At 60.4% G+C, this 15643-nt stretch overlaps 1 protein-coding gene across 4 annotated transcripts in view; it reads left to right on the top strand.

Moving 5' to 3' along the window:
* Nucleotides 1-1517: 1517 nt before the first annotated feature.
* The window catches only part of BEGAIN (brain enriched guanylate kinase associated), a gene marked incomplete at both ends in the record, with an annotated part of 44398 nt that continues 30272 nt past the window's right edge, over nucleotides 1518-15643 (top strand). For all 4 annotated transcript variants that reach the window (XM_079699345.1, XM_079699342.1, XM_079699340.1 and 1 more), the window contains one exon: nucleotides 1518-1559. In XM_079699345.1, the coding sequence (XP_079555471.1) occupies nucleotides 1518-1559 (42 nt within the window). The remainder of the gene's footprint in view (nucleotides 1560-15643) is intronic.

Raw genomic sequence — 15643 nt, 5'->3', positions numbered from 1 at the left:
CACAGCACTGTCCTATGCCTGAATGTAGCAACCTACTCCCCTAATTAAATGAGTGAATAGAAACTGCAGAGTACACAACACATAAAATATAAGCTGGATGGCGGTGTGATGGTTGCACAACAAGGTGAATGTACTTAATGCCACTGAACTGTACACTTCAAAATGGTTAAGATGAATTCTGTGTTGTATATATTTTACCATGATGAAAAAAAGTCAAAAAAATATATAAAGTATTCATTGGCAGCATCTTGTAATCTGCCATGTGCTTGGGAGTTATATAAACACGTGTGAACGATGGGCCCATAGGTCCTGACGGAGGACAGGAGTCAAGTGCCTGTGCTTTGTGGCCTCTCTTCGCACCAGCCAGGATCTTTTCTGGCCCCCTTGTGTTTTTTTCCAGGGTTCGAATACTGGCTGCTGCTGGTCTGGGTGGGCTGGCAGACTTGTCCAGCTGCCCCCAGGGAGCCCTGATGCCCTCAGAACTGAGGCTGGTTCTTGAGGAGGCCCCAGCCTGGCTTGGACCAGCAAGGTCACCTTGCCCAATGCCTCAGGGAGGAAGGGCTGACGTTTACCTTGCACCCTTCCTCAGGGCTAGGAAGGGGCCAGCCTTGGGCTCCGCTGGGGGCAGGGATAGGGGTGCTCCAGCTAGAGGTTCCCGGAGTAACACTGACCCATCCAGAGACCACCTCCCCTGCCTGATTGCTGGCGGGGTGGGGGAGGGGAGTGCCCCTCCCCCATCACTTGGCTACCTTGGCAGACGTGTGCAGGGTCAGGCAGAGAGGGAAAGTGGGGCAGGCATCTGCGGTGGTGGAGTGGGCCACCGAGTGGGAAGTGGGGCAGAGCAAGGGACAGGGGGAACTCGGCGGGTCGCGCCCTTCTCCCTGAATTTTCTAAATCTGGGAAGCGTGAGCTCCAGGAGGGGGGGTATCCCCAGGGCCTAGAGCAGGGCTGGTATACAGGAGGTGTTCAATAAATGTTGAGGGGTGGAGTGAGTGTGTGAATGGGTTGGCCAGGTGAGTACTGAGGGTTCCCGCCTTCAAGGGCTCATTCACTCCTTCCCTCAAAGCTCGGCCTGTGCATTCATTCCTCATTCATTCGTTCCTCCCGCACGCTCCGCACTCATTCATTCACGCGCTCTGCCATTCATGCTCACGAGGGTTCATTCATTCCCTGTCCCGCCGCCATTCCCTCCCGGGTTCCCGTGCGCACGTGGCGCCCCGCGCCCCCAGTCCGGCCCCGCGCCCCCCGAGTGCGCCCCAGCAGGGCGCTGCGGGGGGAGCCGCTGAATCAGCCGCGGCTGCGCGGGGCCGGGGCTGGCGGGGAGCCGGGCTGGGGGCGGGGGGCGGGCGCTCCCTGCGGGAAGCCGGGCGGGGTGGGGGAGCCCCGGCCGCGCCGGCTCCGGGCGCGCTCGGCCTCGGCGGGGAGGGCGCGGGCCGGGGGCGGCGGCGGCGGCGGCGGCGGGACCCGAGCGCGGCGGCGGCGGCGGCGGCGGCGAGCAGCGCGGCTGCCCCGGGGCCATGTGGACGGGTGGCCGGCGGCCGGGCCGGCTCCGCCGGGCGGTGAGTACCTGCGAGCTAGGAGGGCAGGGCGCGGGCACGGGCGCGGAGGCGGGGCGGGCACCACCCACGCGGCAGGGCGGTCTCCGCGCGGCGCCCGAGGCGGCCCGCGTGCCCCCCTCCCGCTAGGGGGGCGACGGCCCAGCGTCATCTCCCCCGCCCGGGGCGCTCCCTCCGGTGCCGGTGCGCCGGGGCCCCAACAGGAACGCTTGCCTGGCCGCGGGGGGCACTCGCGGGGCGGGGCGGGGCGGGGACTCGGCCTCAGCGTGCTGCCCTGCCCCCCACGCAGCCGGCCTGAGCACCTGGGTCCGAGTTGCAGGGTCTTCGCCCCCAACACGTGCGTCCCTGCGGCGAAAGGGAGGGTGGGACGGGGGAGGGGGGCAGGGCGGGGCCTGAGTATCGGGGACCCGCCGCTGTGCCCGGCGGGTGGCCGGGGTGCAGGCAGGGCCCCTCCTGCCGGGGGTCAGGGCTCGGCGATGCCGCCCGCCTGGGAGAGGTCGTGGAGCCGGAAGGAGGCTGGACCAGGGGCTGGTTCACTGAGCGTTTGCAGCGCGTGGGCTTGCGCCGGCCCCAGACCCCCTCGGTGGTCTCATTCGGCACCTGCGGGGCAGGTGTTCCCCTTCTCCTCAGTAAGAAGCAAAGCCGCTGAGGCTCAGGGAGGGGAGGGCTCGCCCAGGGCCGCTCCACTGAAGCTTCCTCCCTCCCTGAACCCCAGCCCTGTTGGATGGGAATTGCTGCCCTAGCGTTTCCGCTTCCTGCCTGGTTTAGAGGTGTTTCCTTCCTTGTCTGGGCCCCACCCCATCCCCAGTGTGGTTCCTTTGGGGCAGGAACAGCGTGGGCGACATCCTGGAGTCTCCTGGACCAGCAGGGTGGGAGCAGAGTAGGCGCCCAGGAGTGAGCGGGGGTGGCAGAATGAGCTGTGCCTTCGAAGGAGGAGCCCTGGATGGCCAAGGTCAGCCACAGACCTGGGCTGTGCAGACCGAAAGCTGACCAGGGGTCAAGGCCTTGGGGCCCCGGGCCAGCAGGACAAGGTCTCCATGGGCCTGGCTCCTATGGAGGCCCCAGTGCCCTAGACCTTTGGGGCCGGGGACAGGTCCTTGCCCTTCACTGGGCCCCGGTTCCCCTGCCCACTGCCTGCCGCAGAGCCCTGTGCACTCCCAGGGCCAGGGAGGACCGTGGAAGAAAGCCCCTTATACACTGTGGTGTGCCGGCCCGGCCGCCTGGGGCAAGTGGCCCATGGAGGCGGCTCTGCCTGGCATCTGTGACGCACAGGGCGGGAAGGCAGCAGCCTGGGCCCTGGCAGCGTCCCCGAAAACCCTTAATTTCCCCAACTCTCACTATAATCAGGCCGGCACAGAAAAGCAGGCACAGTGGCAGATGCGGCTTCTTCCCGGCTGCTGAGCGCTGGCGCCGGGCGAGGGGCGGCTGCGCTGCTGCAGAAGGACCCTCCCGGGCGATCGTCTCATATTTATAGATTCCTGTGCCCCGTGTTCCTTTTATCCTCAGAACCTGGAGCTGTTCGCACCTGGGATGCTCAGTGGGCAGGGCTAGGGGTGCCTAGAGCCTCAGTGGTGGGGGTCTGGCTTTCCATGCGCCGGGCGTGGGGAGTGGGTCGTTTCCGGGTCAGGGAGCGGAAGTGAGTCAGAGCAGTCTGGAAGGTGATCGATCCCCCATCCTCTCTCACAGACCCTTGGGCACAGGGTCTGGCCCCAGATAGCTGTCACTTATTGAGCACCTACTACGTGCCAGGCCCGGTATAAGCATCTTCACGCATCGTCTCCCCGGCAACACTTTGAAGTAGCACCCCTACTCCTGTAGGCACTTAAGGATGGTTAAGAATGAATGGATGAGAGGAGAGGAGAGCAGTCCGTGGATCCAGGGCTTGGCTGGAGATGGTTCACAATTTCCCAGATCCCAGGAGGCTCGTGAAGCCCAGGAGTGAGTAGGAGTTGAACAGGGGAGGGTGGAGGAGCCTGAGGAGCACAGCCTGAGTCAAGGCCTGAGGGGTGGGAGGGGGGCGTGCAAGGATCAGAGGAGGATCAGTCCAGCTGGAGTGTGGAGGTCAAGGGCATGGCCATGGGTCGGCATGTGTGTGTGTGTGTGGCTGTGGGTGTCTCCTCCCCTCAGAGCAGGTAAAGATCTCTGGAGACACATCCAAGGGTGACCCCAGGCTCACTGTGCTGGCCTAGAATTACCCCCAGGGTCCCCTCCTGGTTCCCCCTCCTTCTGCAGAGCAGGTCACTAGCCTGGAGGAGAGGCCTGGATAGGAGTCTGCAGTCTTGGGTTCCAGTTCCTCCTCTGCTCTGTGACCTTGAGCAAGGCCCTGCCCTCTCTGGGGCTCAGTGTCTGAGGCACAACACCTCTCTCGGTCAGAGGACTGGCTTCCGTGGCCCGAGAGCAGGCCCTCGATGGTAGCCGGTGGCGGGAAAAGCTGACCGGAGCTGTCTCTGTTGGTTCAATATTACAGGAATGGATGGCTGAGTGAGCAAATAAATGAAGGAATTCTCCATCCCCCGAGCATACTCTCCCCATGTACCCTCTGCCCCTTTCATTGGGACCACTTAGGTGACTGATACAGACCTCACCTTTCATGATCTCACAGTCTACCGCCAGGAGACATGGACCTTGACTAGTGTGGCAGGTGTTAGGAGAGTGACGGGGGCCTTCACTGTCCCCCCGCCCCCAGCCAGGAAGGGGACGCAGCAGTGGCTCCAGCCCCAAAAGGCCATGTACCTGGAGGCCACCACTGCAGCAACATGTGGATGCCGGGTTGGATGGATGGGGACTTGAATAATGTCGATAAGGTGATGGATGTAGGAACGGATGGGTGGATGGATGGATACAGGAAGAGTGGATGGATAAGTGCTTGAGGGTATGTTGGTGATGCATGGAAGGGTGGATCAGTGCACAAATAGATACATGTCAATGGATGTATGCGTCCGTGGATGGACAGATGAATGTGTGGATACAAGATACAAATGACAAGGATGGATACATGGATGAATGGGAGGTGGATGGCAGGTACAGGCACGGAAGGATGCACTGAGGCGTGAATGGGTACATGCTAGCAGATGAATGGTTACAGGGATGGATGGGTGGAGCATCTTTTCATGTAATCCCCCGTCCCTCCCGTTCCGTGATCCCATAGCAGGGAGGCTGCAGGGCTGGGGAGAGGGCAGGGGGCCATGAGGCCTCTCCAGTTATGCTGGAAGACATGCTCAGGGAACGATGAAGCCGCAGTGTAGCCTTCTGTAAAGACAGGTGACCAGCGGGGACTCCTGCATGGAGCTCCTTGTCCCGGGAGACTTTCTGGAAGGTCTGGATGGCTCAAGCGCGCCCCCCTTCTGAGGAACAAAGGCTGGGGCCAAATTCAGAGTGCAGAAATGACGGCACAGAGCATGAATGCTGGGCCTGTGGCCGCCCTCGAGGGTTCTGAGGCCAGCACGGAAATAACCAGCAGCAGAGGCAGGGTGATGAAAAGTGTGAGAATCCTCAGACCCGGAACGTCCTCATCTATAAAAAGAGGGGGATGGTAATAGAAACTTCTGCACTGGCATGAGGGAGGCTCGGAAGGTGACTGCACTCTGTGGGTGTTGGCTACGGTCCCTGGCCTGTGGCAGGCCATGGCTGTTTACCAGTCAGCCCTCGGAGCCCGTGTCCTCCTCCATGAAATAGGGTGGCACGTCCCAGTTTGGGGGGTTGCCGTGAGAATAAGTGAGGTGATGTTTGGAGCTCTTAGCGAATGCTCAGCCTGCCCTCCCCACCCCCCAGCCCCCGCTGCAGGGTCCCACCAGCGCCCTGTGGCTGGGTTTTCCTGTTCCAGCCCCAGGAGCTGGGTCCCTCCTCCCTCGGAGCTCACAGACACCAGCTTCCCATCCTTGGGTTCCGGGTGGGTCTGGGTGGTAGAGGAGGGACTGAGGGGGTCCAGGAGTGAAACAGGGCATGAGTGCCTGACCTCTGGGGGTCCTATCCCGGGTCTGCCGCATCCAAGCCATGTGACCTCAGACAAGTCACTTGGCCCCCGTGAGAGGCTGCTCCTTTAAGCATAAGACAGTTCACGGCTGTCCCCCCTCACGGGACTGGGTGAGGATCTGGGCGATAATGTGGAGCTTGGCACACAGTAGGGGCTCAGGAAGAGGGGCTGGAGCAGATAAGTCAAAAGGCAGGGGAGCCGGAAGCCCTTTCAGGAGAGGCAGCCCATGCTGCTAAGAGGTGAGCAGGCCCAGGCTGCGAGCCGTGGCAGCCGACAGCATCCTCCGGGGCCTCGGGCCCAGGCGGCGGAGAGCCAGTGGGTTGTTATGACAACAGGAACTTGTCTGATACAGCCGGCAACTCTGGGAGAGGCTCAGAGGACCGACTGGCCAGGGCCCCCAGAACATTCCTGTGACCGCACGTAGTAGGGGAATGGCCAAATTAGAGCCCTGGGCTGATGGGTTCTGAGGTCCCACGAGATGCCAGGCTCTGTGCTGAAGACACCCAGTGCACTCTCTGCACTCCCACTACATCACTGCCCGGGGCTGGGTACTGCTGTGTCCCCACATGGCAACGAGGAGGGGACGTGACTTGCCCAGGATCAGTTGGGGTGTTGGAGGTAGATTTGACCTTGGCTCTGCTGGCCTCCAAGTTCTGTTCCCACTAGTAATGGAGCAGGACTGGACGACTGCCCCCGGGGACAGGGGTGCCCCCACGTAAAGGGGTGGCCTTCCGGGGACTGCAGCGGTGGCTGGGAACACTGTGGCCTTCCAAAGAGCCTGAGACCCCTGACTCCCCACGTTCTCCTGCCCGCCAGCCCAGAGGAGGTCCACACCAGGCTGGGGATGCCTGTGAAGAGAGAGTCGGACCTGGGGTGCCTTCACTTATTCATTCATTCGAGAACTACTTGTTTTTGTTTGTTTGTTTGTTTGTTTAATAAATTTATTTTATTATTTAATTTTATTTACTGTTTCTGGCTGTGCTGGGTCTTTTGCTGCACGCGGGCTTCTTCTAGTTGCGGCGAGCAGGGGCTACTACTCTTTGTTGCGGTGCGCGGGCTTCTCACTGCGTTGGCTTCTCTTGTTGCAGAGCACAGGCTCTAGGCGCATGGCCTTCAGTAGTTGTGGCACATGGGCTCATTAGTTGTGGCTCGTGGGCTCTAGAGCGTAGGCTCAGTAGTTGTGGCTCACGTGCTTAACTGCTCCACGGCATACGGGATCTTCCCGGACCAGGGATCGAACCCGTGTCCCCTGCATTGGCAGGCAGATTCTTAACCCCCTACGCCTCCAGGGAAGCCCGAGAACTACTTGTTGAGCGCCTCCTATGTGCCTGGCCCTGTGCAGGGAGCTGGGGTAGAATAGAGCTTACATTCTAAGGGGACACCGATAATAAACAAATAATTGCAATATCAATTACAGGTAGGGGTCATGTTAAGAAGAGCAGGGGGGGCTTCCCTGGTGGTGTAGTGGTTGAGAGTCCACCTGCCGTTGCAGGGGACATGGGTTCGTGCCCCGGTCCGGGAAGATCCCACGTGCCGCAGAGCAGCTGGGGCCGTGAGCCATGGCTGCTGAGCCTGCGCATCCAGAGCCTGTGCTCCGCAAAGGGAGAGGCCCCAACAGTGAGAGGCCCGCGTAGCACCAAAAAAAAAAAAAAAGAAGAGCAGGGGTTATAAGAGGCTGCTGCACGGGTACCTAATCTGATCTGGGGCTACAGTCCAGACCAGATCAGGCGTGAATGGGTACATGCTAGCATCATGTACTTTCAGGGCCCCAGTTCAATAGCCTGGGGACAGGCTATTGAACTGGGGCCCTGAAAGTTAGTTGGGAGTTAGATGATGAGAAGGAGGGGAAGGGAGAGAGAGGGAGAGTGCTCCTGGCAGAGGGAACAGCAAATGCAAAGGCCCTGAGACCAGAGAGAGCTTGGCACATTCAGGAACTGGATGGAAGTTCCTGGAGTGGTCTGTGGGGGAGGGTAGAGAAGACACTGGAGCCTTGCAGGGCGTATGAATGTGTGATGTTGTCTGGTTATCTGGTCTGTGACTTTAAAAGTTCACACTGGCTCGTTTGTGGGGTGAACCAAGCTGGGGTCAGGAACCCCAGGGAGGGGTGATTTTAGGTGTCCGGATGAAACATGGTGGCACCTGGGACCAGCAAGGTGATGCTGAGGATGGAGGGAGGTGGCCAGGTGTGAGAAAGGCTGAAGAGTCAGGGCCTGATGGTTAGGGGTGTGGTGGGGGAAAGGGGGAGAGGGAGAGGGAAGGTCCAGTCAGCTTCCATCCCTGTCTTGGGCAGGTGAGCTCATGAAGCTTTTCAGACATTTAGTCACAGGTGCTGTGAGGCATCTAGAGAGGTGTCCAGCTGAGCTCAGAAAAGAAGGCGTCCCCAGCACTTGATGTGAGGCATCTAGGCACTGCCAGGTGGGCAGAGGCCCCAGGTACACAGCCATGAGCAGGCAGTGCCAAAGAGAGCCTAGGCCATCCTCCAAGCAGCACCAGAAGCCGGGGCTGGGGATCATGGCCAAGAGCCTGGGGCTGCCACCCCCTAGCGAGCCTCCCTTTGACTCATGCAGCTGCATCCCAGGAGTTCTGCATGGACCCCTGGCTTCCTGAGATGCCAGGGACCTGTGTGTCTCCCTTCATGCAGAGGAGCAAGGGCTGTGGCCCTTCTCTGGGGTATTCGTCCCTACCCCATTCCCCATCTGACTGCACCCTGGGCCCCCATGTGCCAAAGGCTCTTGCCTCATAGCCTGGTCAACCATGGTTCCTAACCTTATCCCCTGTGTATCAGTGAGGAATTGCACACAGCTGCTAGTAACAGGGACCGGAAATAACCATGGCTTAAATAAGACAGGGGGTTGTTTCTGTCAAGTTAAAGAAGTGCCAGAGGCAGGTGGTCCAGAGCTAGTGTGATGACTCAGTGGTCATCAGGAACCCAGGTTCTTTTTTGTCTTTCTGTTCCTCCAGCCTTTATATATGGCTTCTGCCTCAAGTTTGCCTCACAGTGCGAAACAGCTGCAGTAGCTCCAACCATCACTTCCATGTTCTAGATAAGAAGCAGGAGGGTTTGGGAGTGGGAGCAAAAAGGGCACAGCCAAGCTTTCTGATCCCTTTTAAGGAGCAGTCACACCCAGTAATTTCTGTTTATATCTCATTGGCTACCCCTGGCTGCAGAGGAGCCTGGGAAATGCAGTCTTTTAGTTGGGTATCTTGCCTCCCAGAATAAAAGGAGGGTTCTTCACTAAGGAAGAGTGGGAGGACAGTGGGCAGCCAGCAGTCTCCACCGCACCCTCCCATTCTGCCAGATGGATGCGGTTCTAATTTCCCCTCCTTCAGGCCCCATGTTCACCCATGTCCCTGCACCCAACCCCACACCTGGCAGAGATGAGGAGACGTGGGGAGTGGAGGGCATGAGGCCCAGCCCAGGGCTCCCCCCACCCCCCAGCACACAGCAGGTGCTCATTCAGTGCAGGCTGCCTCCCCAGGCAGATGAAGAGCCCAGGACATGACCTTCCTTTCTCTAGCACTTTCTAAGCCCTGGAGTCCAGCTCCCATTTAGTGAGAATCAATTTAGGGGGTGGGAGGCCCCCTGCCACGTGCTCTCTGGATCGATGGGGACGGGCATTCAGCTGATCACTCTGGCCAGTGAGGGACGGGTGGCCCTGCCGCCACCCCCCCAGAGGGCAAAGGGGTCCCAGCCACGTGGGAGGAGAGAAGTAGGTGTCAGTGAGGTACTTGGAGAGGCTTGACCTTGGACTGACCAAGGAGGATGCTCTCAGGGGCTGGCTTCCAGGCACGGGGCTCTGACCCCGGCAGCCGCAGGCAGGATGGCCACGGCTCCCTCGTGGAGCCTAGGACCGAAGCCCCCAGGAAGGAGGTCTGCAGAGAGGACTTTCAAAGCTGCAAACTGAGCCCCAGCTCAGGTCAGAACCCCAAGGGCCCACCATCTCACCCCAGCTGGGTGAAACAGCCTGGCCAGGAGGAGACAAAGGCATCACCTGGCCTGCTGTCCATCCCGGAGCCCCTGGGCACTGGCAGCAGGGCTGCCACCGGCCCTCTCGCCTGGCTGAGCCGCCGACAGGAGGCCAGGCTGCCCTTCTCCAGATTCCTGGATGAGGTCGCTGTGCGGGTTCTGGACCCCGGGACCCTGGAGGCCTTCCGGGGGCCCAGAGGCCGCAGCCCGGAGCCCTCCCCAGGTGAGCAAGACCCAGGCCTGGCCCAGGAGCCCCTCGCAGGAGCTGCAGCCCCAGAGAAGACCCTGGCCCTGAGCCCCCAGCTGTCCTCGGAGGTGGCCCCGGAAGCTGCAAGCAGAGGGGCCACAGAGACCAGTGTGCCTCGCGTGGGCAGCAGCAAGCGTGGAGGCCCAGCTGCCTCCCCCCAGAGGCCTCCAAGCCCGGTGAGTCTCAGCCCCCGCCCATCCCCTAGGGGGCAGCTGGACAGAGGTCTGCTGGGACCCCTTCCCTTCTCCCTTGATGGGCCATTTCCCCACAAGTTCTGGCTGAGCCCCTCCGAGTTCCCTCATCACCCCCCTTTCATAATCACTGTAACGGGAAAGACCTTAAGCACCCAAAGAATGAAGCTCTAGGATGAAATTTCTGGCTTTGGGGCAGGCAGGCTATTTCTGGAGTACGCATGAGTAAACAACAATGATAACAATAATTTCACACCCCCGGTGGCAGAGACCTTGGTGTTTCACCACAGGATTTTATATGATGATTCTTTTGAAGTTTTGAACCTCAGACACGTCCACGTGAGGTCGGATGTCACAGTCCTGTCAGGCAGTCGGGTGGGTCCATGTCCTTCCTAGCTGCCCATTTTATGGAGTTGGAAAACTGAGGCTCTGAGTTGCCCCGGGGCCCCCTGGGGAGTCTGGGCTTGGACTGAGGTCTTCGAATCTAAATAGCACATCATCACCCCCTCCACACACACACACTTCGGCCTCAGACAGATGGGCAGAAGGATTCGGTGAGGCCTGCTCGGCCGTCCTGGGGGATCGGGTCGTGCAGGGTGTCAGGATGGCGGCACCCCACCTCGCCGCCAGCCTTCGTCTCCCAAACCACCTGTGTCCCCCGGGGCCAGGGCGGGTCCTTATGGGCTGTTGAGGACCTTGTCCTGGCCACAGGCTCGAGGTGGGGCTGCAGGGCCAGGTGGTGGAGATCTCGCCCCGGCCCCTCCCAGAATGGCCGCCCTGCACCGAGGGGTTCTTTTAAAAACAAAATCCTGGGCGGTAGGAGAGAGCTGATGCTTGCTGAGCGCTTACCAGAGTTGTTCTAACTCTCCATCCCTGTGCACCCCCAGCGGGTCGGTATCATCCTTGTGCTCTGGAACTACTGCGTGCTGGGAGGCAACAGGCGAGGGGAGGTCACGGGAGGAGCCGGGGCTGGACACAGGCCGTCTCACCTCCCCGTCTGCACCTACGCTCCTCCGCGTCACTTGCCTGCAATGACCTGACCTGCCTCTTTCTCCAGGGAGAGCTAGGGAGCAGCATGGCTGGAGGGGAGCTCTGGGTATTTGAAGACCTCCAGCCCTTCCTCTGGGGTCCGCTGGGCCAAGCGCAGCCGGGGAGTTCTCAGCTCAGGGGGACTCAGCTCAAGGACCTGGGCAGGTTGCCCCCCCACTCAGGGCCTCAGTTTCCCCGGCCGTGGAAAAGCAGTCATGGTCACGAGTTTTCTTTCGACTTGTCACGGGGAAAGCATCCAGCAGGCACCCAATAAAGATCGCGTCCCCGGCCTCCTCCACAAGGGCCTGGCGATTCGGGACCTCCCCACCCTCCGCTCTAGGCTCTGCACACCATGCAGACCTCAATCCAGGGACCACTGGGTCCGGGGGAGCCCCGTGATGCTCAGGCCTCTGGAAGATTCTTTCTGAAGGCAGCACAGGGCCTCGGGGACCTGTCGGGGTCCTGCAGCAGGTGCTGGGGGGCAGGGCTCTGTCCTGGGTCCCGGCCAGAATGTCCTTCCCAAGCATCTGGTGTTGGCTTCTTGAAGCGGGAGGTGGGCATCAGCCCCTAACCCAGCCCAGCCCAGCGTTATATGTGGTCAGCTCCAGCCTCGCATCGAATACTCCAAACAGGCCAATGAGGGAGATACTAGGATCTGGCCCATTTCACAGACCAGGAACTGAGGCTCAGCGAGCAGAGCCCGTCAGGGTCCTGGCTGGGCTGTGCCCTGGCTCAGTGAACCCGGACAAGCCACATCCCCCAGTGTCTTCGTGTGTGTGGCAAGTGGAGGTGCCTGGCACACAACAGGAATCCCGTCTCTGGGACGATGGTAGCCATGAAGGTGATGATGACGGCCCCTCTACCTAGCCTGGACAGGCTTGTGTCCTCGGAACAGTTCCCCGGGTGAAGGTGGAGCTTCGGGAAGGTAGGGAGACCCCGGGCTTCCAGGCAGCAGTCTGAAAGCCCTTTCTGGAGGACAGTGCCTGGAGTCGCACCGTCAGCCACTCCAGGGAGGAAGCGGCAAAGCAGGCAAGGGTGGGGGAAGGCCTCTGCCCCGTCTGGCTGCGTGGTCGTGGGGGACTCTGGTCTGACCCCTCACTGTCGAGCAAACAAGGAGCCACTAGAGAGCCATGCTGCTCCCTAGCTCTCCCTGGAGAAAGACGCAGGTCAGATCATTGCAGGCAAGTGGAAGGTCTCCGGGACCTCCAGCCGTCACTGTCACAGACCTGGTACCAAGGCTCACTCGTACTACAGTGTGAATGACTCAAGCCAGTTGTTTCCTGAGAACAAAACGGGCAGAAGAGAGCAGGAAGCACAGGCCGGGGTCAAGGAAGGAGAGGTGGGCTGGGGGCTCTGAAGTGGCCTTAGTGACGTTGTGACGAGACCCCAGATGCCAGGCCTGGAACTCCCCAGGGCTGCGTTTGGATCCTGCCCGAGGGGCTTTCCCACCGTGAGCCCTCACGAGCAAGCCCCCTCCACCCTCTGGGCCTCAGGCTCCCCGTCTGTAGGGCCAGCTTAAGGTGTGATAGCACCTCTCCCCAGCGGGGGACCCCCAAGGTGCCTCTGGAGGGGGCAGCTGCTTCCCTGCTCCCCAACTGTTGCCATGTGGGAATGTGGGCCGGAGTTGCCAGATCTTCCAAAATTTCAGTAGAAGCCAAAAATACGGATTTTAAAATGTAAACTCTCCCAATTTTTAAATGTTGGCTCAAACGTTTAAAAAAAAAAAATTAAAACCCTCTCGCAGGCCAAATACAACATGCCGGCGGGCCAGATTTAGCTCAGGAGGCCAGTTTGCTGCCGCGGGACTAGTCCATCTGTACCGGCGCACGGCTGGGAACCCGAGGCCCTGCCCAGGCCGTGCAGAGAAGCGCAGGGCTTGGCTGGGGGGATGGGACGGGGCACCTCTCAGCCCGCAGCGAGGGCCTCCAGAATCCCCAGGGGAAGGACATTCTTGGCCCCATCTGGGGACAGCCCCAAGCCAAGGTACGGGTTCAAGTCCCCAACTTGCTGAGTGACCTTGGGCCAGCGCTCGCCCCTTTCCCGTCCATCTGTGCTCACCTTGGTATTCCGACTAAGGTATCAGGGGATGACCCACTGTGTGCCCAGCGCAGCGAGCTCTGCGGGGGCTGCTGAGGGACCCGAGGCCGGCTTCTCACCCATGACACAGTCTGTGACACCGCCTCTCCCCCCCACCTCCCCGCCTGCCCCTTCTGAGTCCCCTGGGCTGGCCCCGCCCCCTCTCTGAACCCTCGCCTGGCAGAGCCCCTCCTCTTCACCATCTACGCTCACTCCCTTGTCGACCTCATCCAGTTTCGGAGCCTAAGTGCTGTCTCCATGCTGGCCCCTCCCAGATTCACATCTCCTGGACCCTCCTCTGAACTCCAAACCCAAGTCCCCACCCTCTTGTCCGTATCCCAGCTGGGATGTCTGGACCTGAATCCGGATCTTCTCCCCAGCCCCCTTCAAGCTGCTCTGGCCAAAACCCATGGCCTCATCCTTGGCGATTCTTCCTTCCACCCCCTTCTCTAGTCTGTCAGGGCATCTGAGCGCCTCTCCCGCCTCCACCCTGGTCCCCACTGGATTTGTATAGGTGCCTGCGGCTGGACTCCTCGGGCCCTGCCCTCACCCCTCAGTGCGTCCTCCGCACAGCAGCCTGAGGGGCCCGCACTCTGTTCAGCTCTGTCGGGGCTTCCAACCCACTCAAGATAGAAGCCAAAGCCCTGACGATGGCCCACGAGGCCCCCAACTCAACCTCTGCTCCCCACTGGTGACCGGACGCTCCCTGAACTCAGGGCAGGAGGGGCACTGCACTGATGCCCCGGCTAACCTGCCTCCCCGCTGTGGGAATATCAGCACCGTGAGAGCAGAGAAGGTCCTCTAGTTTAGTCCGTTCACTGCTGAGTCCCCTAGAGCAGGGCACACAGTGAATGTTTGTTGAATGAATGCAAGAAGGCAAGGAGTGATGTAAAACCTCTTAGAAGAGGGTCCACCCTCAGTGGTGACGTCAGAAGTCCGGCTCAGGAGTGGCTGCAGCCCTTCACCAGCCCTGTCCCCAAGACAGGCCCATACACATACTTGGCCACCGTGTCACTCACAGCGTCCTTTGAAGATCTTCCATCCTCCCTAGATGAGGGATTGAGCTCAGAGAGGTTGAGGGTTTTGCCCAGGTTCACATAGCTGCGTAGGAAGCCCAAGTCTCCATCAGTGGGAGGTGGGTGGCCGCTGCCTGGGCCACATCTGGGATTTGGTTCCCCCCCATCTCTGCCCTCTGTACTCTTCGCCTCATTTCCTCCCCTTGAGAAGAGGGTGAGGGAACCGGATCAGGAAGAAACCAAGGAAGCTGGAGCTCAGAGTAGATCCAAGGAGGGCCCCGAGGACTCACCACAGGCCCTGAGGGAGGGCAGGGACTCGCCCAGGGTCACAGGGTGAGTCGGAGGCAGAGGGGAGGCCTCAGCGCCCAGCAGACCCCTCCCCGACCTGGACCCGCTTTCCTTCTCGCGACAGTTTCCGGGAACCACAAGATTTGGGTGGGAAAGGGCAGCAATACACCCGGGCCAGATGGTCCAGTAGAGGATTCACACATCTGCTCGTGGGGGCCAGTGCGGGACTGACCCCCATCAGCAGAGGGGTTCCCTCTGTTCCCTCTGCAGGGCTCTGTGCAGGTGTGTGTGTGCCGGGTACCAAGCGGACTCAGGTGCCCCCCAACGTGGGGGTGGGCTTGGGGGAGGGGGACGACGGGTGAGTGACAGGGACCATGAGAGCAGACCAGAGGCTGCTCGAGGTGGAGAGCAGATGCCACTGGCTGGGGATTAAGAGCAATTGCATTCATTCAGGCGTCACCAACTGCTCATCAGAGGCCTCTGCGACAGGCCCTAGGGATGGAGACACCGTGGCTGAAGCAGAGATGCCCTGCTGTCAGGGGTGTCTCTTGTAGTGCAGGTGCAGGGGCGGGGGCAGGCAAATGGACAAAGAGGATGAGTCCAAAGGGACAGGGCGTGATGAGAAATCATTTGGTGGGAGAGAGGAGCTACTTTAGGTGGGTAGTCAGAGAAGGAAAGATCCAGGCAGAGGGAGGAAGTGCAAAGGCCCTGAGGCAGGAGTGAGCTGGGTGAGCTTGGGACCAGCAAAGTGGCCAGTGTGGCCAATGTGTGCCAAGTGAAGGGCAGGTGGTGGGGGTGTGGTCAGAGGGTTAGGCCAGGCCCAGTTGGTATTTACCAACCCCTCGTTGAGGCTTGACTTGTGACGCAGAGTTGCCTCCCTCCACTGCCCCTTGGGAGCACCTACTATGTGCATCAGTCACGTGCCCAGGTGCCACTGGGAGGATGGCAGCTTGGGAGGCTGGCCCCAACCCTCCACGCTTCTGCACCCAACCTGCAGGGGTTTGCCTCTTGGAGCCTCTGTTTTTGCATCTGTAAAATGGGGGTTGTAAGACCCACCTCGCAAGTCACCATGGGGATTAAATAGGATTGATTTCCTTAACAGGGCCAAAGTCTGCGCTGGCTATACAGCAGGCAACTAAAGGGTGGAGGGGCCTGTCTCTGGCCCTCTGGAAGCTCAGAGTCTCTCAGGGAATAGGGAAAGGAGGGAGGTGGTGGGGCTGTGGTGGTCGGCAGGGAGCTCAGAATATGGCTCGGGGTGAAGGAGGGTGAGCATTCGGGGTGGCAGGGACCAGCACCAGCA

This window comes from Hyperoodon ampullatus (genome assembly GCF_949752795.1).
Source record: "Hyperoodon ampullatus genome assembly, chromosome: 3".
Lineage (NCBI taxonomy): Eukaryota > Metazoa > Chordata > Mammalia > Artiodactyla > Ziphiidae > Hyperoodon > Hyperoodon ampullatus.
The sequence above is the reverse complement of the archived record's forward strand: the minus strand, read 5'-3'. Positions and strand labels throughout refer to the sequence as shown.